The sequence below is a fragment of the Salvelinus alpinus genome, chromosome 30 (genome assembly GCF_045679555.1).
Source record: "Salvelinus alpinus chromosome 30, SLU_Salpinus.1, whole genome shotgun sequence".
NCBI lineage: Eukaryota > Metazoa > Chordata > Actinopteri > Salmoniformes > Salmonidae > Salvelinus > Salvelinus alpinus.
In genome coordinates, this window is record NC_092115.1 from 25,934,440 (window position 1) to 25,961,096 (window position 26,657).

The 26,657-nt window shown below is 42.0% G+C and overlaps 2 protein-coding genes across 7 annotated transcripts; one reads left to right on the forward strand and one right to left on the reverse strand.

The window, feature by feature from the left end:
• Positions 1-1,206: 1,206 nt before the first annotated feature.
• tgs1 (trimethylguanosine synthase 1) lies at positions 1,207-19,560 on the reverse strand. 2 transcript variants are annotated; one of them, XM_071377618.1, is made up of 13 exons: positions 19,119-19,560; positions 15,674-15,738; positions 15,083-15,228; positions 12,880-13,582; positions 11,791-11,917; positions 9,386-9,472; positions 9,016-9,190; positions 7,687-8,053; positions 7,369-7,533; positions 4,928-5,071; positions 3,992-4,208; positions 3,373-3,451; positions 1,207-1,522 (listed from the first exon to the last, which is right to left on the reverse strand). In XM_071377618.1, coding segments are annotated over exons 1-13 (2,391 nt in total). In that variant the 5' UTR covers positions 19,121-19,560; the 3' UTR covers positions 1,207-1,408. The 2 variants fall into 2 exon arrangements, with proteins under 2 accessions (XP_071233719.1, XP_071233718.1); XM_071377617.1 differs by lacking the exon at positions 19,119-19,560 and adding an exon at positions 15,842-15,979.
• LOC139560645 (DGAT1/2-independent enzyme synthesizing storage lipids-like) lies at positions 16,036-26,040 on the forward strand. 5 transcript variants are annotated; one of them, XM_071377619.1, is made up of 8 exons: positions 16,036-16,162; positions 21,243-21,302; positions 21,895-22,289; positions 23,169-23,336; positions 23,647-23,840; positions 24,060-24,120; positions 24,216-24,355; positions 24,495-26,040. In XM_071377619.1, the coding sequence occupies exons 3-8, from the start codon at positions 21,965-21,967 to the stop codon at positions 24,597-24,599; spliced, it is 993 nt and encodes a 330-aa protein (XP_071233720.1). In that variant the 5' UTR covers positions 16,036-16,162; positions 21,243-21,302; positions 21,895-21,964; the 3' UTR covers positions 24,600-26,040. The 5 variants fall into 5 exon arrangements, 4 of the variants coding, with proteins under 4 accessions (XP_071233720.1, XP_071233721.1, XP_071233723.1 ...); XR_011672000.1 differs by having other exon boundaries at positions 16,039-16,162; positions 24,060-24,115; XM_071377620.1 differs by lacking the exon at positions 16,036-16,162 and adding an exon at positions 16,240-16,599.
• Positions 26,041-26,657: the final 617 nt, after the last annotated feature.

Below are 26,657 nucleotides of genomic sequence, written 5' to 3' on the forward strand. Positions count from 1 at the left end.
CAACGTCCCTGTCTGTTCGGTCCTTTCCCGGGTAAGGGGGCAGTAGCTCTTCGGCTGCATCAGATTCACAAATGTCAGTGTCCATGCTAGCTGGTATAAGAATATTTTGAAGATAAACACACAACGCAGAGGATGAGAGGACTAAAAACTACAGTACTAATAGGGAATTGTAAATAGGAGTTGGGTTTCAGTTCAACATCTGTGGAAAGTCATTCTTGTGCTACGTTCAGTACATTGTGTCGGGAGCAGGATACTTGTTATTTGGCCATTGACCCAGTTGTACTGCAAGGATTTCTGATTGGTCAACCCCAGGCTAGGGTGGGGGGGTTATAAGTGGCATCCTGTTACTTTGTTTGGTGGAGAAAAGCTGAGGACTGACCATCTACCTCCCAGCATAACATCTATGATTTGTCCTTCTCAAATTAACCTATTTTCTCCCCCTGATTTGTTTTGGAGTTTGTGTTAATGAAGAATAACAACTGCTAACCCTGGGCTAGCAACAAATGTAGAATTTTTGATGCTAGCATTGGATGTGCTCGTGGAAACAGAACAACTTATGTCATCTGCAGGTGTAGTACTGCTGGTAGTAGCAGTGCTACCAGTAGAGCTGGTCTATGGGCCTTATCTTTTTTAATACCATTTATCAATTTTCAGCAAACGGAATGAGCAGCAGCTATGTTTGGCTACATACGGACCATTAGTGGAATTCCCGCGAGAGAGTAACTGTTAATGTGATTGGATGTTAATTATTTGACTAGGCTACCTGTATTTGACGTTATTTCGCTGAACACTATATGGTTTAAATAGATTTTTGGCAGTGAAATGAGGCTACTCAGGCGAGAAAAAACATCACCCAAATGTATGGGTGATCACCCAAAATCTAAATGGACTGTTTGAAAATGTAAATACACCAGTTTAGGAATAGCCGCCCCAAACATTTTGATTGTCCGCTTAGATATGCATCCAGATATCTCCTTCAGTAGGCAGGCCCAGGCTTGGGTGTCAGCGTGACAGAGGGAGCTACTAGGATATCAACACATCGGGGGGGGGGTTCTGAGCTCACAGAGAGCGAGCCCTATCTGTGGACCCAAGCACCACTCTGTGCTGGCTGGCTATACTCTGATGCCCATCTATCTACGCATATCTAGTGTGTAGATAACATTTGAATGTATTTCCACAAAAAAAAAGACAATGTTGAGAACCAGGCAATGTAAAATGGCATGGTTAGCTTTAATACAAAAATAGATGATGCAAGAAAATTTGTTTTTTGAAAAATCAAAGCAGTAAAACGTGTATAACCACATGGGCAGACTAACACAAAACAACAGATGGTATGTCTACACATCATCATGCACTAAAAAAAACTGACCTCAAACTGAGATCAGGCTTAGCATTAGGTGAAATAAAACTAGCCATCTGATTTAATCAAATTGCCAAAATATGCAGTTATTGTCTTTAACTTGTTGTTGAGAAAGTTCTGTTCCACCTCTACTCTCCCACCAGGCCCAGCAAGAGAGGCGATCTGGAACCCAACCATAAAAATAAAACATTGTTACTATACTAATTACAAGTCCGAGTCATTGACATGAACATTTATTATAGACAAAAAAAATCAGCACCTTGATTTATAATGGAAAGTATATTTCAATGAAAAGTTAAATTAAAAGTAATGTAATAGATTTGTACACCTACAAAGCTGGCCAGTTATTATTTACAGAGGCTGTCTTCAGAGGCAATAATGATTTATCTTTTCACTAATTGGTCTTTTGACCAATCAGATCAGATCAGCTCTGAAAAAGGCCTGATGTGATTGGTCAAAAGACCAATTAGTGGAAAAAATATCAGAATTGGGGTGCCTGTTTAAACTCTGCCCTGTTTGCTAAACCACGGTGTTCTGACAATGACAGTAAAGGCCAGACTGACCTAAATATTTTTATTTAACTAACCTTAGTCAGAACCACCACAATCAAACCCCTCTAGAGAATGAAACAGAAAAATAACAATACTCACTAACTCAGAATAAAATAAATGGGGGCCTAGTGCAATTAGCCAATACGCAAATGGTACCAATTGATCAACTGGGTGGCTTGGGTCAATACACTCCTCTTTATTTGGACAGTGAAGCTACTTTTCTTTTTTACATCTTTCTCATTCATCATTCACAATTAATGCATGATTATCCATAACCATGGTAGCATCAACATTATTGTAGAAGTGTTCAGAAACATCTTCTATTCTTGCTTAAAATAAAAGTGACTACATTATTCACCATTCAGTTCCTATTGGCCAAAACAAGCTGAATGCATCCAACAAGTTTGTAGTGACAGGTTATGTTGTCATTGTGTACAAGGACTATGGGACCAAATACTAAACGTTTGACTACTTTAATACACTAAGTGAATTTGGCCAAATACTTATGACTTCTTCAAATGGGGACTAGATACAGGTAAAACGGATGTATAAAAATACCCTCAAATAAAAAGGTGACATTCTGTACTGTCGCCTCATATGAAACAATCCAAAATCCTGGGGTATATAGTCAAATTTTAAATATTTTAGCTTCACTGACCAAATAAATACGGAGTGGAGTGTGCTTCTTCTAAGCTCATTATACTTATCTTCTGATAACAGCTACCATGGACTTAGCTTTATAGTAGCAAGTAGTAGTAGACATGCACTCAAAATAGTTAGATCTACCACTGCTAAATAAGTAGGTCAATAGGTTACCAAATAGGTGACAGCCTGCTTTGTTAGACTGCTGATAACATGCATGAAGGCATAATGAAATCATGAGGCCAATGTAGCCTTTCCCAGCTCTGGGAGCCTTTGATCTGACAGTGAGAACACTTACAGCCCCAGGCCACGGGATAGCACAGAGATGGGCAACCAAGTAAATAAAGGAGAAGTATGGGCATTCCCCAAAACAAACATGCTCAGTAGAGGAGGCTCAGCCGGGCAGGCGGGCGCCTGGCATCATCAGCTCTGACTACTGCTATGTCCTAACTTTTCCTGAAGTGTGCACTTGCACATTTTCTTGCATGGATTTATCAAATGGTGGCAACTCCCTCTTGCCAACCCTTATACCAATCCAATGATGAGGAATGTGCAAGTACACACTTTGGGATAAGGGTGGTGAATTGGGATGCAGCTTTTATCCTCTTCCATATAAGGAGCCCTGCAGAAACATCACACTTCTATAGGCCTTCAGACTGTACTGCTGTAATCTAATTTACACTGAAATATCAACAAATAGAAATAGATCTCAAATCAATGGTAGAAAATGAGCCAAGCATGACTAGCATGCACGAAGACTCAACATCCAAATATGAGTTGCAAACCACCAATACTCCTCCACTTGTCCATATAACCTACCTGATCCATGTCTGCATTTCGTGGGAGGAAGTACACAATATTATCAGATATTATTTTGGACAACCTGAAAATGTCAAAAGTATTAAGAGTTAAGGAAAACCGTGTTCAACTCTTCGACAACATAATAGAACGCTACAATGCGTGTAAATACTAGTGGAATATTAAAAGAAACTCAGATTGGCAAGAAAAGACCAACCCACAAACAAAACTAACTGTACATTCAAAGTTCCTCAAAAGGCACTAGCACATCTGAGCTATCTTTTTTGGTAACAGTTAAATAAAATGAGAAAATAGAAGGAACCCGCACACTACTCTTGATAGTATCACTGCTCTTTAATAAGCTTCACGTATCGGCCTCACGGCCCTCGTCAGAACGTGAGGCTGATATGTAAAGCTTATTAAAGAGCAGTGATACTGTCAAGAGCAGTGTGCGGGTTCCTTCTTTTCTCATTACATCCACAAATCCTGTCTTCACATTCCCCCTTAGCTAGCTAACAAACTGCTGGCCTTGTCACTCTGCCTCTATCTGCGTGTGCCTCTGTCCTGGCCCGTCTCAGAGTCTGGCCTGTTGCCTGACTAATAGCCTGAGAGCAGCTTCATTGTGAGAAATAAAGGATATCCATTTGGCGACATCATGGTCTTGATATCGAAGACGTCTGCGCTGAGGTAGTCTGGGCCGCCCCAGGGGGGGCTGAGGAACACCACGTCCGCCCGCAGACGAGGTGCCAGCTGCAGGAAGTCTCCCTGCACAAAGTCGATGCGCTCTGCCACCTTGTAGACCTGGGCGTTGTGCTGTGCCAGGGCCAGACGCACCGGGTCGATGTCAATGGCTAGCACTGCATGGGGGCAGGGACATGGAGGACAGAGTCAGACACACAGGGAGTAACACTCAGGACAACATGCTCTATATCTGTTTAAATGTCTGGAGGAAGGGACATAGAGGACAGAGTCAGACACACAGGGAGTACCACTCAGGACAACATGCTCTATATCTGTTTAAATGTCTGGAGGAAGGGACATGGAGGACAGAGTCAGACACACAGGGAGTACCACTCAGGACAACATGCTCTATATCTGTTTAAATGTCTGGAGGAAGGGACATGGAGGACAGAGTCAGATACACAGGGAGTACCACTCAGGACAACATGCTCTATATCTGTTTAAATGTCTGGAGGAAGGGACATGGACGGCCAGGCTGCATCCCAAATGGCACCGTATTCCCTATGTAGTGCACTACTTTTGACCAGAGCCCTAATCCCTATGTAGTGCACTACTTTTGACCAGGGCTCATAACTGCACTATATATGGAAAGACACGCAGACTGAGTCAGACACACAGGGAGAACCACTAAAGACAATATGACACATCATAACTGTTAACCTATAGGATATAATATGGGCCCCAGAGGTTTTCCTGGTCACGTCACAGGGTCAGGAATACTGTTGCCCTATTTATAAAGGCAAATACAGATACAGTAACCAAAAATATCTAAAGTTAATAAGATATTAAAGCAAAGGAGCCTCTGAAGCTTGGCTCAAATATGATGCTACTATACCCCTCTTCCCAGTGAGGGCAAACTGGATGGCGTTGCCTCCCACTCCACAGAAGGCGTCTATGATGAGTTCAGAGTGGAAACTCTCCTGGACCCTCAGGGCAATGTGCTCTGCTATCTTCTCTGGGGTAACAGAGAACCAGCCCTCTGTACAGACAGACAAATGGACAGAGTGAAAGGCTTTAACAAACTGAATACAAAGATGTAATTAATATTGTCTCATTTTACTATGTTAAAATGAAAAATATATATGCAGTGTAGAATTGTTTTATTTATTGATTCATATTTTAAGAAATCATAATTGAATTTATCAGATTTTGGGTGTTCCCCAATGCAAAGCATAGCCACCAGAGGTCAGTCAACTGTAAAATGGTTTTGTTCAAACAATACCAATCTGATATTCAAGCCAAATATTTTGGTTCATTATTGATTTATCAAATTTGTACAGAAATATGATATCATCTAATTGATTGATTTTGTGGGCTCATACGTCATGCTAGTTCCATTTGCAACTTCCCCAAAATAACCAAAACACTATTAGATGGTTACATTTTAAAACAGCTGTCATTCACAACATTTTACTGCAGGCAAATGACAAATATTAGGCCTGCTGGAATATAAAGTAGGTGTGTGTACTTTCAATTAAATTGAGAATAGCCTGAATATACCATACAAGACAACCCAAAAAGTATTGAATAAGTATGCTGTGGATATTGAGGAATATTTGAGACTGGGATGCTTCATAGACCAACCACGTCCTCCTGTCTCCTCACCTAGACCATCTGCCTTTATTCTCGAGCAGCCATCGCCGGTTTCTTTTCAGTTGCTTGTTTTCACAGCCTCCTCAGAGAATAAACACCTGCTAAGGCAAACAATGCTGGGAGTGCACTCTTCTCGTGTAACGCTTCACCTTCCTCACTCTCATTACAGTACTCATCCCTCCCTCCATTCTGAGAAAAGTGGCTGAGGAGAGGGTGTTTCACAAAGAAACATGGATGGACTTTCCAATTGAGCTCAAGGGAGGATCCGTGAATAGATACATTTGATTTGTTTTCCTAATGTTCACTGAGATAGGAGATATTCCTTTCAGTTTGCAGTGGATTCGCAAAACAGATTGCTGTTCCTGAAGGAAACCTCTAACACCATGTTAGAGTTTTTATTACCTATATGACTTCAGTCCCAAAATACTAGATTACCCCTCACACTCTGCTCTCTCTCATCAGCCAGGCACTGCTACACGAGGCTGTATAGAGACTTTCTCTGGCTTTCCTCCTGTATCTAATTGAGCAATAGACACCATATGAATCTGATAGGACAAGGTGTAAATAATCTGGAGTGAGTTTCAGCCATGCTGTGGTATGTATCCTGGCTCTCCTCTGTTGACATGAATAAGTGAGTAGTTACGAAGGCTCTGATCTCGTTTTCAAACAGAATTCAGAATGCACTGTGAAAGATCTCTGATTGGTGCGAGGGGAACATATTAGTCATAATACTTTGGAGAATAGGGAGAGATTCGGCAGGACGAGATTGGCCCTCTGATAACAGATAAACTCATTGCCAGAAAAAGGTTGGAGAACCACTTGACGTTTTGAACTAATGTTAAAATCAATGTTTAAAATGCTAACTCAAGAAGGATCCATTTGGAGGTGAAAAAAAAAGCTTTAACTGAGCACTAACAGTATGAATATTTGTGCTTCCAGAGTACAAGGTTGCTTCTGTTTCCGCTACAGTATCTACACTTTGTGTTGGAAATGGAAAACTAATCCTTCTACTTAAATGAACCTAATCTGCATACAGAGTGCCAATCATTAGTCTCTTATCAGTGCAGAGTCATAGTCTGGTGCACTTAAATGAGAGGACATGTGCACGAGCAGGGAACGAGGAAGCGAGAGAGAGCGAGAGTAGAGTTGCTCTGCTGGGAGACAGGGAGGAAGCCTGCTGGTGTCATGTGATGCAGGAGGGTGAGGTATGCTTCACTGGCATCAGCACTTCTCCCTAAAGACAGACCGAGGTGGGCCCTGCCTGCCAGCTCATCCATGTGCCCTCTTCATCCCCACCACCACATCTCAACATCCCTGACTCTCTTCCCCTCTTGACAACATGATGTTAGACTTCAGGAGCAGCAAAACTGTAGCTTTTACCTTGGACATACAGCCATTCGTTTCTCAACCAGAGAAAAATACTTAACATTCAGTCACCTTGAGAAAATCCTTTTCTTTTCAGAATAAAGTGCATTCCTGAATCACATTTGACCCTCTGTTTGGGCTGCATTAATAGATGTGGTTGGGAGACTACAATAGGAGAATAGTTATTCTCAAACTAGAGGAATATTAACAACAATATGGAGGTCAGGTAGTTCCTCCATATGATTAACCCTTTCTGCTGGAGCCTGTATGAAGAAATTGGTTGTGTTTTCTTAAGTGTGTGTTTGCTCCGGGACTCACCGTGGTCCAGCTTGATGCCCTCATCGTACCTGGAGAAGAGACGGTAGCGCTGGGCCCAGTACTTAGCCAGCTCGGGCTCCGCTGCAATCTCAGCTGGCATCACTCCACATTTTCCTCTTTTCTTTGTCTTCTTCTTCTTCTTCTTACCAGTCTTCCCAGTAGACTCTGGGAAATAGGCAGCGCAAAAGTAGTAAATTGTACAAGACTTCAACAATCAAACAAGAAATACACCCCAACAAGTATAGATCTGACATGAACTCTTTATGAAAAAGCCCTGGGTTAGAAAAAGGTCTAAACCGGCTGTTGAGGCAAACCCACCTGTGTTATTATGTTCAAGTGCATTGGGAACTAAGTAGTCTGGTATGTCCAGTGAGTACACCTCTCTTCTGAATTGAATCTCTTCTTCCTCTTCTGCTTCCTCTATTCTGGTGAAGATGTTTTGCTGGGAGGGTTGAGGGAGCTGCTCAGTACAGTCCAACTCCAAACAGAGTTGAGGACTATCTTCCTTCTCCTCTTCCTCCTGCATCTCTTCCTCCAGTCTCTCTTCTTTTCCCTCTGACTGTGGACAAGCAGGGCTCTCCTTGTCGGCATGCTCCCCGTGCTCATGTGACTGGCCTTTTGACATGTCCGGGACGGCTGTGTGTGTGCTGTTGTCTTTCTGAACCCTCTGGAGGAAACTCTGAACCTGAAAACAGAGCAGCACGTGAGTGAATACAACAAACACGCATGACCAATGAACGCTAGATGAACAGAAGCATCACAACGAAATCATTCTTTAAAGTAGGCCTCAATGGGGATCAAGTCATTTCTACTGTGCCTGCTGGATGATGGTGCCATTTGCTGCAGACAGTAAATACTGCAAGTCTTGCCCAGAAGATCAATTCAGTGAGCTCAAGACAAAGATCAATGGAAAAGCACTGCATTTAACTGGTTTAAGTCCTCTCACAGTGCGACACATTAATAATGTCTCAACACAGTAGAAACACACTGATGTCCACTATACCTGTCGGTACACTAAGTCATTACCTTTCTGAAGTGCAGTACCTTGACAAGTTTCAATTTCTCTGGGATAATACAATCCCCCACAGTCAGCAAACAGAATAGTAGCATTTCCTAGCCTCTCTACCATGGTTTGAATAAGCACGTTTGAGTTCATAGCGACCAGCTGAACACACTCTTCCTGTCCTCCTCAAGGTCAGCCAGTGATGTGCACAGTCTTATCAATGAAATGTGACCGACTCAAATAATGATGATCCAGGAACTTTAAACAGTGCGGCTACCCTCGGAGCAGTGCAGTGTGGCGGCTCATTGTAAATAGATTCAGTTGGTTGAAAAAAGCAGCTGCATGCAGAAAGAGATGTGGTGTGTCAGGAGGCCAGCACTGACAGGAGGGGAGAGAGGATGGGAGTATTGGCTGTGCTCCCATTCTCTCCTCTCTGCCAGTGGAGACTGAGGCAGCGTAAGACATGAGGTAGACCTCTCTGAAAAGGCTCCCCAGTGTCAACTACAGGGCATCTCACCCACCTGCTAATCCAGTCAGGAGCTGCTATGAAATGTGGGTGTGCGGTACTAAAACGAGGGTGATTCTATTTGAATCGCAATCAATAGTAATCGTACTGTTTGTGAAAATAATTTGTACAATTTTACTTTTTGAAAGGTCTTGGTCAACTTGGGCTCTGTGTTATCCCCCTCTTCAGTAAAGAAGGTGTGCGTGTTGATGTGGCAGGCTGCTTTCCTCCCTCCGTGTTGCTTCCTATTCCTCCCAGCCCTACTTCCATGGTGGTGACTGGGGCTGGGCTTAAACTTCAGCACGCTCTCAATCCTAAAAAAGAAAGACTGATATTCTAAGAGGACAATCTCAACCATTTGTACATATACCTGGATTCTTTTCAAAATGTCACCCTATTGTATAGTGCACTACTTTTTGACCAGGCTGGGTCAAAAGTAGTGCACTTTATAGGGAATAGGCTCCCATTTGGGACGTAGTCCCAAGTCTGAGGGAGTAATGCTGACTTACATGGGGTCGTGGCTGCGCTTTAATCCCAGTTTATCCCAGGCTTCATCCACAGACATCTGAGGGTTCTCCTCCACATCCAGTTCATGACTGGGTCAACATATCAGTAGAAGATAGATCAATACACAGCATTAGCCTTACACACCATCACAATGATCGAACAAGACTGCATTTCAATTGGTACCATATTCCCTATATAGTGTACACTTTTGACTGGAGGGCCCTGGTCAAAAGTAGTACACTACAAAGGGAATGTATAGCCAACAGTAGAACGTTTATGAGATGCAATAGACAGAAAAAATAAATGTGGAAAAATATTGTTAGTCTCACAAAGCATTGTGTAGGCTAAATCACATATCAGTCCCCAGTACCAGCCTTTGGGTTGGAATGGGCCATCACGTGATGTTTACTGATTTATGCATACAGATCCCATTTATAGAAACCTTGGTTATTGAAACATGGAGAAGCATCAATCTGTGTCTTGGACATGAACATCTCCTTCGATCAAAGTGAAATTGAAAATACGGATGATAAGCACTTCCATTCATTCCCCTGGCTGACACTTTTACATGCACTGTATCATAGACAATAATGAAAGCCTTTACAAGGTGAATCGTAGACAATAATGGAAGCCTTTACAAGGTGAATCGTAGACAATAATGGAAGCCTTTACAAGGTGAATCGTAGTTCAATTCAATCCCCTATGAAAAATATGTCAGTCACTGTCAGCATATACAGTGGCAAGAAACAGCATGTGAACCCTTTGGAAATACCTGGATTTCTGCATAAATTGGTCATACATTTTGATCTGATCTTCATCTAGGTCACAACAATAGACAAACAGTTTACTTAACTAATAACACACAAACAAGTATACGTTTTCATGTCTTTATTGAACACACTGTAAACATTCACCTTGCAGGGTGGGAAAAGTATGTGAACCCTTGGATTTAATAACTGGTTGACCCTCCTTTGGCAGCAATAACCTCAACCAAATGTTTTCTGTAGTTGCGGATCAGACCTGCACAACGGTCAGGAGGAATTTTGGACCATTACTCTTTACAAAACTGTTTCAGTTCAGCAATATTATTGGGATGTCTGGAGTAAACTGCTCTCTTGAGGTCATGCCACAGCATCTCAATCGGGTTGAGGTCAAGACTCTGACTGGGCCACTCCAGAAGGCGTATTTTCTTCTGTTAATCATTCTGTTGTTGATTTACTTCTGTCTTTTGGGTCGTTGTCCTGTTGCATCACCCAACTTCTGTTGAGCTTCAATTGGCGGACATATAGCCTAACATTCTCCTGCAAAATGTCTTGATAAACTTGGGATTTCATTTTCCCGTCGATGATAGCAAGCTGTCCAGGCCCTGAGGTATCCCCAAACCATGATGCTCCCTCCACCATACTTTACAGTTGGGATGAGGTTTTGATGTTGGTGTGCTGTGCCTTTTTTCTCTCTCCATACATAGTGTTGTGTTCTCTTTCCAAACAACTCCACTGTAGCTTCATCTGTCCACACTATTTTGCCAGTAGGGCTGTGGAACATCCAGGTGCACTTTTGAAAACTTCAGACGTGCAGCAATGCTTTTTTTGGACAGCAGTGGCTTCTTCCGTGGTGTCCTCCCATGAACACCATTCTTATTTTACATATTGTAGGCTCGTCAACAGATGTTAGCATGTTCCAGAGATTTCTGTAAGTCTTTAGCTGACACTAGGATTCTTCTTAACCTCATTGAGCATTCTGCGCTGTCATCTTTGCAGGACGGCCACTCCTAGGGAGAGTAGCAACAGTGCTGAACTTTCTCCATTTATAGACAATTTGTCTTACCATGGACTGATGAACATCAAGGCTTTTAGAGATACTTTTGTAAGCCTTTCAAGCTTTATCAAGTCAACAATTCTTAATCTTAGGTCTTCTGAGATCTCTTTGGTTCGAGAAATGGTTCACATCAGGCAATGCTTCTTGTGAATAGTAAACTCACATTTTGTAAGTGTTTTTTATAGGGCAAGGCAGCTCTAACCAACATCTCCAATCTCGTCTCACTCATTGGACTCCAGGTTAGCTGACTCCAATTAGCTTTTGGAGAAGTCATTAGCCTTTGGTTTCACATACTTTTTCCAACCTACACTGTTTAAATTATGTATTCAATATAGACAAGAGAAATACAATTTGTATTTTAAGCACACTGTTTGTCTATTGCTGTGACTTAGATGAAGATCAGATCAAATTTGATGACCAATTTATGCATAAATCCAGCTAATTCCAAAGGGTTCACATACTTTTTCTTGCCACTTGAAACAGTGATTTCCAGTTATACTATTATTGGTACTATATTGCTATGCCAACAGAAGGAAGAGGACAATACTGTAAAATACTGAACATTTAGATAAATTGCCATGTAGCTTACCTTCGCTTAAGTTTTGTGACTCTTCCATCTGGTGGTTCATCATCATCATCATCATCATCACTATTAGATGCTCTTCTCTCACTTGATCCGTTGTTGTTTTTCTGGTGACACCTGTCCTGTTTGGAATCTGAAGGGGGGAAAAAGTGTACATCCATTTGTTCCTACAACATTGCATTCTACATGCATGTTTTCTGAGCAAGAGGATAAGACGGGGAAGGAAAAGTCAGCATGTGGTGTAAAACAATGCTACAAAGCCAGATAAAAACCGAGATGCTATGAAACAGAAATGACAGCAGTGTTGTGTGGGATCAGTCACAGACAAGATGGAAAGTTCCATTTTTACAGAGCATCCATCACAGTCTACAAAGTCACAGAGAGGAGAGGAGACAGCTGTTGATTCAGGCAGTGGTTCTTTGCTCGCTCTGACTAGAGGAACCATTAAAAATGCACGGACCTGTGTCACATGGTCCTTTCATTCAAAGGAACACATCTTTTGATAGTATGATGTATAAAATATTCAGACAGTCACCCAGTTTGGAAAAAAAATAAATTACAAGGACTAAAATATATATGTTAAAAGGGAGGTGTGTAGGACATATTGCTATCGCCTACCCATTCTGAGTAGGCTATAGCAATAATGTGTCATTTAATTGGGCTGCATGGTTGCAATAGGCTACTCTGACAGCTTTAGTAGTGCCGGGACGATACCAGTATCGCGATACTCATTAGTATTGTGGCAAGGAAACAAAACACGAAGCTGATTTAAATTACTTAGGAAAACAGCCCTGATGTTGGAAACAAACATCATTATGTTGTCATCCAGAGTCACATGTATTTACTTTCCAAGCTAAAGCACACACTATTTAACATTTTTTCTAAAGGACCAAAGAGTGAGGTCTGCCTGGTGTTTTCATTTTGCCACGAAAAAAAAAAAAAATCACAATACCGGTATTTAGGTTTTAATAGATTTGAGCGCAAGAACTGTGGGAATCACTGCTATATCAACAGTGTCAGTCTCTTCAACGATATAGGATATTTTACTGAACTGAGACAGAAATATCATGTATGTAGGCGGGTGGAAGGTCTCACCTCTTAATTCAGTGGACTTAGTTGACGAGGCAGTTCTTTTACGATTACCACCATCACAAGGTTCATCATTTCCACAGACGTGGTCCACTTGTTGTTTGCTCAAATCACACCGACCAACTCCCTCTGACAGAAGGCTCATCTGCCCCAGCAGATCGAACACTTCACTAGTGCCCGCCTCACTCCGCTCCAGCCTTCCTTCAAACTCTAAATCCCCTGGGTCACAACAATGAGTCGGCTCTCCTTCGGCTTCACCCTCATGTCCAGGCTGCTTTGTTTCAATGGGTGCACTGCTTGAGTAGTCTATGGTCCATCCCTGGGCTGCCCAGTAGTTGAACTGCTCCCAGTAGTAGAGAAAGGTGTGGCTGGCGTGTTGCTCCCATGCCTCCTTAGTGCCTGGGCAGTCCCAGGGGGGCTCTGCTGTGGCTGGACAGCTGGAGGTCTCAGGGTGCTTCTCCAACCAGCCCTGCCACAACAACCCCTCTCCCTGCTGGCTCCAGTAGTCTTCCCAACCCTCCTGGGCCTGGGAGGGTTGAGGTTCTGCCTCTGTCTCTCCTTCTGGCCTCTCACTGAGATCAAACCAATCAAACGCCGGCTTGGTGCTTTCAACACTGGGATCATCCTTCTGCGACTGGAGTGGATCATCTTCATCCAGATTCTCAGGGGCTGCTTCCCAGTGGTTGGCATTCTTCCTCAACTTTCTCGCCTTTCAGGAGAGACACAAAGACACTAGGTGAGAGAGAGCATAGGACTATGTGATAAAGTGACCCTAACCCACAAATATAGAACATAGGCTACAGTCAGAAATGGTAGAACGATTTTTTTGACAGTGTGTGCAGGATTTTTTTGGTTTTTGCCTGATTTAGATATGCTTCTGCTTATAGTTTCTGACATTTTGGTAAGCTGTGTTAGTCAACTTGTCTATAATTAGATACATGCTGCTTCTCTTCTGTTACTATATGTTGCCTTAGAAGACTTTAATAAACTCTTGCTCACCAGAATAAATGGATACAATGAATGCTTCAATCTAGTTGACATCAGAAAAGTTCTCTGTCATCTGTTTTCTTTCGGGGCGCAAATACATTTAGGGACCCGGATAAAACGCAATAACTAAAGCTGTGAAAACGACCAAACATGTTTCTGATAAGATTTCAGTTTGGCTTGAATGCATAGCCTATTTTAAGTGGTTGAAATACTATGATGCTGATAAAGATAGGTACCATCTGTAATGGTGCTAACTGCATGAGCATTCTCTCAAGATGTTGAAATAAATAAATGATATTTCTCCTGTTCCGAGTCAAAATGTAGCCTACATTTGGTGTATCCTTTTCAGTGGCGACCCGTCATGAGCCCACATTGTTTGGGGGTTGCCTGTGTCGCATGTTGTTTTGAAATGAATTCATATTACATATCAGTTTGCAAACAATGTAAAAAATCAAATGGAGTTAATAAAGCCGCATACAAACTTGGTCTCTTTTTTTGCTTTCTTGAGTAAGGTAGCTCCAAAATGCAGGTGTTTCAGCCTAGCTCGGTGGATTATGTGGTGGGGCAGCCAGCGCAATATACGGAACGTAGGGGTTGGTAATGCTCTCTAGTTACGCCGTGATTGGCTCAGTGTTCTGTCATTCATGGGGACACCACATCACCGCCAAATCTAAGTGTAGCGCTAGAAAATTCAAGCTCCTTGGGTGATGCCAAAGAGTTACATTAGAAGTGCCCATCCAAGAAGGCTCAAGGTCATTGGCCACAGATAAAATGTCAAATCACGTTATCTACCGTAGCTTTAATTGGACTGATCATGTCAACATCTTACTTTCAAAATCTTAGCTAGCAGACATCATCATGAAGTCGACAATCTACTGGCAAATGCTTTTTCATCCTTGTCATATGAAGAGAAATAATGGAGAAATTATAGATAAAACGTATCGGTACTCATCGGCCATAAACAATATACAACAATGAGTGGTTTGGAAGGAATCAGTGACAGTGGCTAACTGCAAGCATTGCTAAGCAATTTTGGGGGGGGACCTTAGACTGCTGCGCAACTCGTGAGGTATTGTTTTCTCTTTATTTGGATATAACTGTGGGGACTGCGGGTTATGAGTCAACCCGCACATCAGTAATTGGAGCATCATGACCTCTTCTTTCTTTTAGGTGGACTCTCTGGTGAAGGATAAACAGGCAATGTTTACTTGCTGATACTTACAGATTTCCTCTGTGCAGAGGAACTTATGAACTCTACAGGCAGTCCCATTCTGGCCATAAGCTGGGCTTCTTCATCGATTGGTTCATCCTCCTCCTCCTCAGTCTCTTCATCTTCTGCCTGGTCCCCTCCATGCTCATCCTCTGCCTCTGAGTGCAACAATAGGCTGAGTTAGACAACTTTCAGGTTTCAGAAAAGGTTGGCAACATGCATGTCAATGTCAATTATTGGGAGTGGTTAGGTTAGCCAAGTACGACAACTCCACGACATACTTCAGAACAACTGAGTTAACCTGCAACTAGTGTGGGCAAACTGGAGCTCCACGTCACATAAAATTATTGATTGTCAAAAACTATGGATTTCAGTAACCATAGCCCGCAATTACATGTGACAATAACCTGTGTAATTGCGGGCTACTCACTGGATGACGAAATACGTACTTTTGATCAAAACTTGTATGAGATGTCTGAGCTCCAGTCGGTCAAAATTGTCTGATCAACGCCGTTGATGTGAAGTAAATCGTGACGTTGAGCTTTACTTGACTAGGGTTAGGTATGTCCAATGACGTATACTACATCATTGGTTATGTCCTACCTTGCAGCCCACCTTCGGCCAAGTTAGTGATGGCTTTACGGTCAGATCTGTACAACTCACGATCCCTACACCGGGAGAAAAAGAGGACACAATCAAAGTGAAAACAATGCAACACAGTTGACATTGTGTGTTGTACTTGTATAGTAACTACATAGCTAGCTCACTTACTGTACAAAAGCTCTCGAACACAAGCAGTGTATCGTCCCATCATCTCCAGCCAAGCTCCTTTGGCTGAAAATAATGTCGGCAACCACATTCCATTTTCCATGATCAATCATCATGTTCACACTTGTTAGCTAGATAACGTTAGCGGAAAATGGTAAATAGAGAAAGGCTCTTTCACTGCTATCGAAGTTCACCCGGATACACACACGTGTTGGCTTCAATAACATTCGTTCCTGGTTGTGCCACATGAATAAGGAACCGGGTAAACCAGGACAAAAAAGATCAGGAATCTTCCTCTCCTCGACCTACCAAAGGGATCAAAATGTATGTAATGATTTCATAACAATATTGTATTGTTTATGCAATACTGGTATTGGTGTCTATGCAGTGGATGTTCTTAGCGTTTGCTCGTGTCAAGGCTAGTTGAGGTAATTTATTATTGCTAGTCTCAGGAAGTAGCTAGCTAGCTGCCCTGCTAATGTAGATAGCAGCTGGGTCTGGTTGTCTGCTGATGGTGCTTTCAAGACAAATGGGAACTCGGAAAAGTACGAGGTCAAATCATGACATCAGTGATCTTCAGGTCGGAAAGTCGGAGTTCTAGAAAGAGGCCCGAGTTTCCAAACTTTTTTTCGGAGCTCTTGGCTGACAACGTTACGAAAATGATCCACCCGCATCGATGTGGCCCAGAAGCCGTGCGTTATTAAGATTCTGAGTGGTCAGATAGCTAGTAACAATGAAATGAAGCCGGCATGTGGGGAATCGTAAGTGGCTCGTTTCAGCAAGTGTTATCTTGTTGTTGATACCATGTCTTGTTTTAAGGTTTTCATGTCAATGCTAATATGGCAAAACATTCACTAGCTAGCTACCCACAACTCCAACGATGTATTTGAGATACAACAAGTGCTCATTGTGCAAATGTGTTTGTTTTCAATAAACATTTGGAGACTAAATATAGTTTACATGTCAACAATCTAAGCCAACCCCGTCTTTTTTTGCCCCATAGTTGTGCAGGGGTCGTTTTTTTGCTATGTGCTAGCACAAAGGCCAGCAGATGGCGATATTGAGACGTTTCATATTTAAATCAAACGTTTTCGTCACATGCGCCGAATACAACAGGTGTAGACTACAGTGAAATGCTTACTTACAAGCCCCTAACCAACAATGCAGTTTTAAAAAATACGAATAAGAAATAAAAGTAACAAGTAGTTATAGAGCAGCAGTAAAATAACAATAGCGAGATTATATACAGGGGGTACCGGTAATGAGTCAATTTGCGGGGGCACTGGTTAGTCGAGGTAATTGAGGTGATATGTACATGTAAGTAGAGTTATTAAAGTGACTATGCATAGATAATAACAGAGTAGCGGCGTAAAATAGGAGAGGGGCAATGCAAATATCCTGGGTAGTTGTTTTGGACGCCCCAGCTAGCACAGTGGATCTGGGCCGATTCTGGCTGAGAGTCAGACTCGGCTGACGTCATATGGCCCGAGTCTGGGCCGTCTTTGGCAGTATTACTTATGGCAAGGATGCGGGGATTGAGCTCGGACCGATTCTGGAGAGTTATCTGGCTCAAATGTATATATTACTTGGGACTCGGACCGATTGAGGCTATTCTCTGGCAGATGATTACACGGGCTGCTTTATATAATTAACATTTAATTTATTTTTCCATATTTTATAATTGTTTCTGTAATCAAAAAATACAATTAACATTTAAATTGAATTCTTTAAGAGTCCTGTGTAGTATTTGGAAACTTTGTGCAAGGCAATTGATAAGCATTTTAAACTTTGGATGGAGCCTCCCGAGTGGCGCAGCGGTCTAAGACACTGGCGCAGCGGTCTAAGACACTGGCGCAGCGGTCTAAGACACTGGCGCAGCGGTCTAAGACACTGGCGCAGCGGTCTAAGACACTGCATCGCAGTGCAAACTGCTTGCTACAGATGCTGGTTCGGGACCGTGCCGGCTGCGACCGGGAGACCCATAAGGCGACGCACAATTAACCCAGTGTCGTCTGAGTTAGGGGATGGTTCTGGTAAGATGCCGGCAATGTCATCAAGTTTGCGGACGACACTACAGTGGTAGGCTTGATTACCAACAACGACGAGACGGCCTACAGGGAGGAGGTGAGGGCCCTCGGAGTGTGGTGTCAGGAAAATAACCTCACACTCAACGTCAACAAAACAAAGGAGATGATTGTGGACTTCAGGAAACAGCAGAGGGAGCACCCCCCTATCCACATCGACGGGACAGTAGTGGAGAAGGTGGAAAGTTTTAAGTTCCTCGGTGTACACATCACGGACAAACTGAATTGGTCCACCCACACAGACAGCGTTGTGAAGAAGGCGCAGCAGCGCCTCTTCAACCTCAGGAGGCTGAAGAAATTCGGCTTGTCACCAAAAGCACTCACAAACTTCTACAGATGCACAATCGAGAGCATCCTGTCGGGCTGTATCACCGCCTGGTACGGCAACTGCTCCGCCCACAACCGTAAGGCTCTACAGAGGGTAGTGAGGTCTGCACAACGCATCACCGGGGGCAAACTACCTGCCCTCCAGGACACCTACACCACCCGATGTCACAGGAAGGCCATAAAGATCATCAAGGACAACATCCACCCAAGCCACTGCCTGTTCACCCCACTATCATCCAGAAGGCGAGGTCAGTACAGGTGCATCAAAGCAGGGACCGAGAGACTGAAAAACAGCTTCTATCTCAAGGCCATCAGACTGTTAAACAGCCACCACTAACATTTAGTGGCCGCTGCCAACATACTGACTCAACTCCAGCCACTTTAATAATGGGAATTGATGGAAATTGTGTAAAAATGTACCACTAGCCACTGCATCTTGCCATCTTTATGTAATACATGTATCACTAGCCACTTTAAACTATGCCACTTTATGTTTACATACCCTACATTACTCATCTCATATGTATATACTGTACTCTATACCATCTACTGCATCTTGCCTATTCCGTTCTGTTCCATCACTCATTCATATATCTTTATGTACATATTCTTTATCCCTTTACACTTGTGTGTATAAGGTAGTAGTTGTGGAATTGTTAGATTACTTGTTGGTTATTACTGCATTGTCGGAACTAGAAGCACAAGCATTTCGCTACACTCGCATTAACATCTGCTAACCATGTGTATGTGACAAATAAATTTTGATTTGATGATTTGATTTGATGTCGGCTGAATTCCTGTAGACAGAAACGGCCCGTAGTACTTGCAAAGTGATCACATAACCAGCTAAGGAACATTATAACACTTACATCACCACATTACAATGTCAATTGAATATCATAAAATTTCTTCATATTCAGCATATTCTGGACAGTCGTTCATTCTGATTCCGGGCCGATTCATTCAGTTCCAGAGGGCCGCTTCTGGGTCGATTCCTCATTGCTAGCTGGGGCAGCATGAGTTCATAAGAGGGTTGGCTGACAACGTTACGAAAATGATCCACCCGCATCGATGTGGCCCAGAAGCCGTGCGTTATTATTATTACAGTCCAAAGGGAATCCATGCAACCGGCTATACACTCATATACCCTGTGGACCGGTCCATACATAAAACATTCACCATTCAGGCTGCAAAGGTGTTGATTTCCTCCTTAACTTCATTAAATAGCGAGAAGGCAGAAAACAAACTGAGAAAATATGCATACTTTCTTTATGAAACACCATTTTCCACCACTATGCTAGAGGGGCTAAATGCTAGTCCCGGATGTGGCCTATCGCGTTCAGCCAATCCGGTTGCAGCAGTCTTTTTTTTTTACCCTTGCTCTGAACAAATGACTATATGATCACGTGACACCATTAATTCCTCTGTGAAAGACTCAAGCGCTTTGAAACCAAATTAAGGCGGTTAAAAGTTAGACTCAGCGATATGACGTAGATGCAGAAAGTAAATATTATAGTGGGTCAGTTTCCGCAACAACTAAGCGTGTTGAAATAGAGCTATGCTACCCAACCCGAGCCCAACGGGCCCTGACATTCCACATCGAGTTAGGGCCGGGCTCGGGTAACACAAAATTTATCACTAACATTTTGAAGCTGAGCCATTTGCTTGTGCTCTACTGCGCACTACAGTCATCTGACTAAGATCATAACATGGTGCCTCAACCTCATCTAATATAAAACAGGTGAGATTATGAAAAAAAGTCAGATTTTAGTGACAAAGTAGCTAACAGCTAAGTGCTCTCATGTCTCTCCATTGAGCAGAGCAGCCCAAGTGGAGCCGTTGCTATGGATACACACAGACTCAGAGCCGCCAGCGGAGCGCATGCAGAGCGAGCTGTGCGCAGGGAGCGAGTGACAGACAGAGGGTAGCAGGTAATGGGTTTACTAACAGTAATTTATTTCTGATTTGTGGTTTCGGTCAGGGCCTTACATTTGGCAGAAGCAATCGTGCCTGGTTAGGGTAGGGTCTGAACTTTGCGTGCATGGGTAGGGCTTGGGCTTAAAAGTCATGCCTTTTGCTGGGCTCTACGCTGAAGCTCGGGGCTCAATTTCTCCACTGTTTTGGTGCTCTGGCTACCATGCTGTGAACAGCGTGAAGCGAATCCGTGCACATACTGTGTGAGAGCGAAGTCTTGCATCTCGCTCATCTGCGGTGCTGCTCGTGACAACCACTGAGTCTACCTTTAAGATGGCATCTCATGTAGACAACATATGCAGTTTGTTCAACTCCAGGAAGTGACATTGCAGGCAAGCTCAGTACCCCCCATCGAGTAACTCAAGTTGAATGCCACCTGGGTACTGCAGGCTGCCATTAGCAACTCAATTATCCTTATCTTATTCTGTGTTCTGTTTTAGATTTTTAATAATCAGTTCCAGGAAGTACATCTGCTCTATTAGAAGCAATTATTGGTACCATGATTGGGTCAAAACATTTTCTTATTTATGTGAAGATTGACCACGAAGATCGCAGTTTTTCAATTCACTATACTGTTTTCTGCTAACAATGCCTGCAGTTGCGCGGTCAGCCATGAACCTCTGTGGCTTAATGAGAGGGGGAAGTTGTACTCCCCTGGTCTGAACGCTGTGCCTAATGTCAGCAAGTAGCATTAGCCACCATGGTGCATGGTGTTGAAAAAGGTGTTTCATACAGAAAGTACGCATATTTTCCCAGTCCCCCCCCCCGCCTACTCGCCATTAAATCCAGTTAAGGAGGAAATGTACGCTTTTGCAGCCCGAATCGAGAATGTTTTATGTACGAACCGGTCCACGTATAGCCGGCTGCATGGATTCCCTTTGGACGGTAAGATGAAACGTCTCAATATCGCCATCTGCTGGCCTTTGGTCTAGATAGAAAAAATGTGGGAGTGGGATGTCTTGCTTCCTCTTCCGTCTCTGATTGTGTGAACGGCTTGCCCTTTTACTTTTGTCTTTCAGGTGTTTCATGTGAGCCTGGTATGATCTGTCCTCAGTACTATTTACACTGGAAGAAAAAAGGTTTGTGAAATATCTACAAAATGTTGTAACTGTAAGTCATCCTGGATAAGTGCTAAATGACTAAAATGTAAAAATGTTTTTTTTTTTTTTATAGTTGCAGTGAAATGTGTTATGTTACATGGTCAGCCATAGTATTAAGGCGCCCCTGGAGCAAATGAGGGTTAAGTGCCTTGCTCAAGAGCACACAGAAGATTTTTCACCTTCAGCAACATTTCAGTTACTGTCCCAAATCTCTAGCCGCTAGGCTACCTGCCGCCTAAAAAATGTACATTTTCATTCAGTGATGATACAAATGCAACCATTTGATTACTTGCAATTTGTGTTGCTTCTAAAGTAGCTGCACTTCATCTAGCTAACTTGATGGCTCAGTTTATAAATGCATGCCGATTTGTTTATTTGAGAATCAGCATGGTGTGTAAAACATTTATACTTGAGTTTTCATAGATACTGTATGGCAAAGTTGTTTTTCTATCCGATTCCCACTTAAACAATGTTTGCTCTCTGTCTTTGCAGAACAAATAGTAATATGAATGTATTAAACTGTACTGAAATATCACCTTGTTAGCCCTCTTCTCTCTATTCTATACTCCAGGCCTGCCCATTGGCAGATGGTATCCTTATTCGACTTGGCTTCCTTTGGGAGAGGCTAACTGTGTGGCAGTATGTCAAATGGGAACGAGTCCTGCATGTTCAGAGATGGAGCCGAGTTTGTGGCCTGCATCTTCCACGCATTTGAGGAATGGTCAGGACTAGGACCCCTGGAAGACTATCTGAGCTATCTGGAGTACCTGGCCTGGGTTTTCACACCTCTGGTTGTTGTTTTCATCCTGCCCTTCCTCATTGTGATCCTCCTCTACCTCTCCATACTCTTCCTCCATGTGTACAAACACAAGAACCAGCTCAGGGAGGCCTACTCCAACAACCTGTGGGATGGTGCTAGGAAAACTCTGGCAACGTTGTGGGATGGCCACGGGTTCATATGGCACGGTATTTATATATATACATATACAGTGAGCTCCAAAAGTGTTGGGACAGTGACAATTTTGTTGTTGTTTTAGCTCTGTACTCCAGCACTTTGGATTTTAAATGATACAATGACTGAGGTTAAAGTCCAGACTGTCAGTTTTAATTTGAGGGTAAGGTATTTACATCCCCTGCACCGCTAATGATGACAGATGTTGTCATCTTTGAAGCTTAAACATGAGTCGCAGATCTGCCCGGGAGGGAGGCTAAGGTTGTCAGGCGGGGCCTCTAGGTGCCACAGTGCCACTATGTAAGCAATGATGGATGTGTTGCAGAGTTTAGGAATAGAGAAGTATAGAGTTGTACTCTTTTTCCTCATCTCTGTATTCTCACACCTCTGTAGTCTCACCTGCCTCTCAATCAGTCATGAGTCCATATTTACAGTGAGCTCCAAGTATTGGGACAGTTACCTGTTTTGTTTTGGCTCTGTACTCCAGCACTTTGGATTGGAAATTATACAATGACTATGAGGGTAAAGTGCAGACTGTCAGCTTTAATTTGAGGGTATTTTTATCCAAATCGGGTGAAACGTTTAGAAATTACAGCACTTGTTTTGTACGTAGGGGGGCAAAAATATTATGACAAATTCACTTATGTGTCTATTGAAGTAGTTTAGTATTTGGTCCCATATTCCTAACTTGCAATGATTACATCAAGCTTGTGACTCTACAAAATTGTTGGAAGCATTTGTTTGTTTTGGTTGTGTTTCAGATTATTTTGTGCCTAATGGTAAATAATGTAATGTGCCATTTTGGAGTCACTTCCATTGTAAATAAGAATATAATATCTTTCTAAACGCTTCTACATTTAATGTGGATGCTACCATATTCCCTTTTTTGACAGGATATGAAATCCATGGTATGGAGAAGATTCCAGATGAAGGAGCAGCTCTTATAGTCTATTATCATGGGGCTATTCCCATCGACTATTATTACCTTCTGGCAAATGTTATCATTCAGAAGGGACGGATTGTTCACTCAGTCGCTGATCACTTTCTGTTCAAAGTTCCAGGTAAGATCTTCACAGATCCATTTCCCAGTATCTAATTATAAAGTTGGAGATGTTTTATTCAGTGTATGTGCCCTCTGTATGTAGTTGGACAATTAAGTGTACAGTATATAGCCTACAGCTGCCTTAGTCCATTCTTACTACATGAGATACTAAGGCTGCGTCTACACAGGCAGCCCAATTCTCCTCTTTTTTCCCAGTAATTGGTCTTTTGACCAATCAGAGATCTGATGGGAAATATCTGATATCTGAATAGTGGGGGAAAAAAAGCAGAATTGGGCACTAAAAGCTGACCTGGTATTCTTCTCTGTAGGGTTCAAGCTGCTGTTGGAGGTGTTTAGTGTGATCCATGGGCCCCAGGAAGAGTGTGTGAAGGCACTGAAAAGTGGCCACCTCCTGGGCATCTCACCTGGAGGCGTGAGGGAGGCGCTCCTCAGTGACGAGACCTATCCACTGCTCTGGGGGAAGAGGAAGGGCTTCGCACAAGTGGCTATCGATTCCAAAGTGGTACATATTGTTTTTAGTCTCCTTCTGTCTTTGTTCCCAAATGGCACCCTATTCCCTATGCAGTGGACTACTTTTAACCAGAGCTCTATGGCGGTCTGGTGCCCTATAGGTAATAGGGTCTCATTTGGAGACAGACAGTGCATGTCACTTTCCTCTTACACAGAATCATCACTTTATCTGAAGTCCTCTTACATGTTTATTGTCTTTACATTTTTTTAGCCAATAATTCCAATGTTTACTCAAAACGTCAGGGAAGGATTCCGATCTCTCGGCGGGTTAAGTATGCTTAACTATTCATTTTAATTGCAGTGTGACAAAACATTTTTTAACTTCACAGAAGAGCATAAATGATCTTGAAAATTTTATATTTCTCAGGCTTTTTCAGATGGTCGTATGAAAAATTCCGTGTGCCGATGGCCCCTGTCTATGGGGGTTTTCCTGTGAAGTTTCGTACATACTTAGGTGACCCCATCCCATATGACCCTAACATTAGTGCAGCAGAGTTAGCTGAAAAGGTAAGACATTATGCAACTGTGGCACATTTCTGTAATTCAATGGCTACTTACTGTCTGAAATGTAGAGCACACAAAAGTCAAATGATCGGGAAAGATGGGGTCAGAGTGAATTTTCCTCATCTTTCTTTCTGATTTTCAGACCAAACAAGCAGTTCAAGCACTCATTGACAGACACCAAATGATTCCTGGGAATGTCCTTCGAGCACTACTAGAGCGATTCCACAGCAGGCAGAAAGAAAAATAGCCTTTTGAATAGCCATAAGGAATAGCCTTTTTTTGTTTGTTATATGAAGCAGTTACATATTTTTAAGACAAACTGTTACATATTGAAAGTATTATCATGTGATCAGTTGAATGGTTAACTACAGATTTGGATCTTAATTTGAGCCAGTCTCCTATAGCAGGAAAATAATCCTGTAGATTATTATTAATGGACATTTTTGTAGCAGTTGATACATTTTTCAAAAGGAAAAATCTAGTTTGAAATGACAAACTTCAGAAGCCTTTTTAACCTCAAATACACTACAAAGTTCTCCTACAACAGGCTGATCAAATTAAGGTCCTGAACCTATACATTATTATTGTAGGTGTATCTTCAGGAGCTTTTTGCACTCAGATTTTGTCACAAAACAATATGTACCGAAGGTAAATTGTTATGGTATAATACACCGTAATTGGTTAATGTCAAATGTGCATATTGAAGAAATTGTATAGTGTTTTTTGTGCAAGTATGTATATACTTTGATTCCACAATTTATTTGCACACATTGTTCTAAGTTCCACCACTGCCAACAATTTCTATTTAAGAGGCCTTTATTTTGCTTAATAACTGCAAATATTGAAACGATATAGCAATTGCTATATAAGAAGCAATATAGGTATGAAGACCGGGCAGCTTTATTTCCTTTCACCTGGGTAAAATGTTTGAAATTTTATTTAAATAATTGTGTAATTTCCCCCCAAAAATGTATTGTGTACATTATGTGGAATTATGTAAGTATGTACTGTAGTTGTAGCCTATGCACCTTTTAAATCTATTGAGGTCCATTATGAAACAGGACAGAAATTATTTGTAATGTTAAAATAAATATATTTTATTATGAGTTTTGTGTGTTACAAGTCATTTCTGTTATTACAAATACTTTGTTTACTTAAAAAATGGAAATGGAGCAACATACAGCTACACCAAGATATTTGACGTGGTTTTGAAAAAAATGTTCTTCCATAAACATGGGTACATTTTCTGCACTAGTGTTTTAATGTTTCGATACAACTTTAATCAAGTAATTATTTATGGCCTATGAATCAAATTTAACTAATGTGCAAAAGTTCACTAATGTGTAGCCTATTCTAAAACACGTTTAGTGTATTTCTCTGTACTAAAATGTATTTCTCTGTACTAAAATGTTTTGGTGGTAAAGTATTCTGCTTACAGGACGAGCAGAGTTTTGAATGTTGTTTGAGATTGCTCAGTTTGTTCACAATTCCTGGAGGAGATGGGGAAATGTACTTTGTAGTGTGGCTAGATGGTAGCTGTACTTTCCATGGTTATTGTGTATACTTTGTTAAATGTTATTTTGGTTTTCAGTACAAGGAAATTGGTACTGTGTTTAGTAGCGTATTGTAAGGCCATGTGTGCTGGGCACCGGTCAGTGTATGACACTTAAATAAATCACATCAATACATTTCTTTTACCTAACTTGTCTTGACTTAAACTGCTGCCCAATGAAGGCAATCCAATAGTGAGAATTAAATAATATTTTTGATAAAGAATGATTGGATTTCTCCAATGGCTTTTTGGTGTTATTTCTCAGCACAGACAAACTTCATCACACACAACACAAGCTTAAAGAATGTTATACTACATTGTTACCAGAGCGAAACTGCTTTTGTTTGTCTAAGAGATGCTTGGAACTTAAACTCCAGCCTGAAGAGATCTGAGATATGGAACATTCTGGCATCCACACTACAGCACATACAGTACTGTACAGCTTATCTTAGTCCAGTACTGTCTAGGCTTTGCCCCCTGTACAGCTCTCACTGCCTGTCCTGTGTGATGTCCTGTTCAACTTATTAGCCTCTTGTTGGCTGATGTAGCCATTGAATGTATCCTAAATAGCTCCCTCTTCCCTATAATGCACTACATTTGACTGGAGTCCTAGAGGGTGCCATTTGGGATGCACACATTGTCTGTGGAGGCTTGGAGTGCTTCAGTCATCCTCTGGAATGGTGGGGACTATTAGCTTTTGTATTATCTAGGTATTGTACTGTATGGCATGTTGTTTTTTTTAATTTTATTTAA

Bases quoted from the DNA above. Each gene is read 5' to 3' on its own strand.
- LOC139560645 (XM_071377619.1), top strand. From the start codon at position 21,965: ATGTCAAATGGGAACGAGTCCTGCATGTTCAGAGATGGAGCCGAGTTT. The intron at 24,121-24,215 runs GTATGCTTAACT...TATATTTCTCAG, and splicing joins CCGATCTCTCGGCGGGTTAA to GCTTTTTCAGATGGTCGTAT. The intron at 24,356-24,494 runs GTAAGACATTAT...TCTGATTTTCAG, and splicing joins CAGCAGAGTTAGCTGAAAAG to ACCAAACAAGCAGTTCAAGC.
- tgs1 (XM_071377617.1), bottom strand. From the start codon at position 15,954: ATGATGATTGATCATGGAAAATGGAATGTGGTTGCCGACATTATTTTC. The intron at 8,054-9,015 runs GTAAAATTGTAC...CTCTGTTTTCAG, and splicing joins TGACCAAGACCTTTCAAAAA to GTTCAGAGTTTCCTCCAGAG. The intron at 7,534-7,686 runs GTGGGTTTGCCT...CCTATTTCCCAG, and splicing joins ACTTGAACATAATAACACAG to AGTCTACTGGGAAGACTGGT.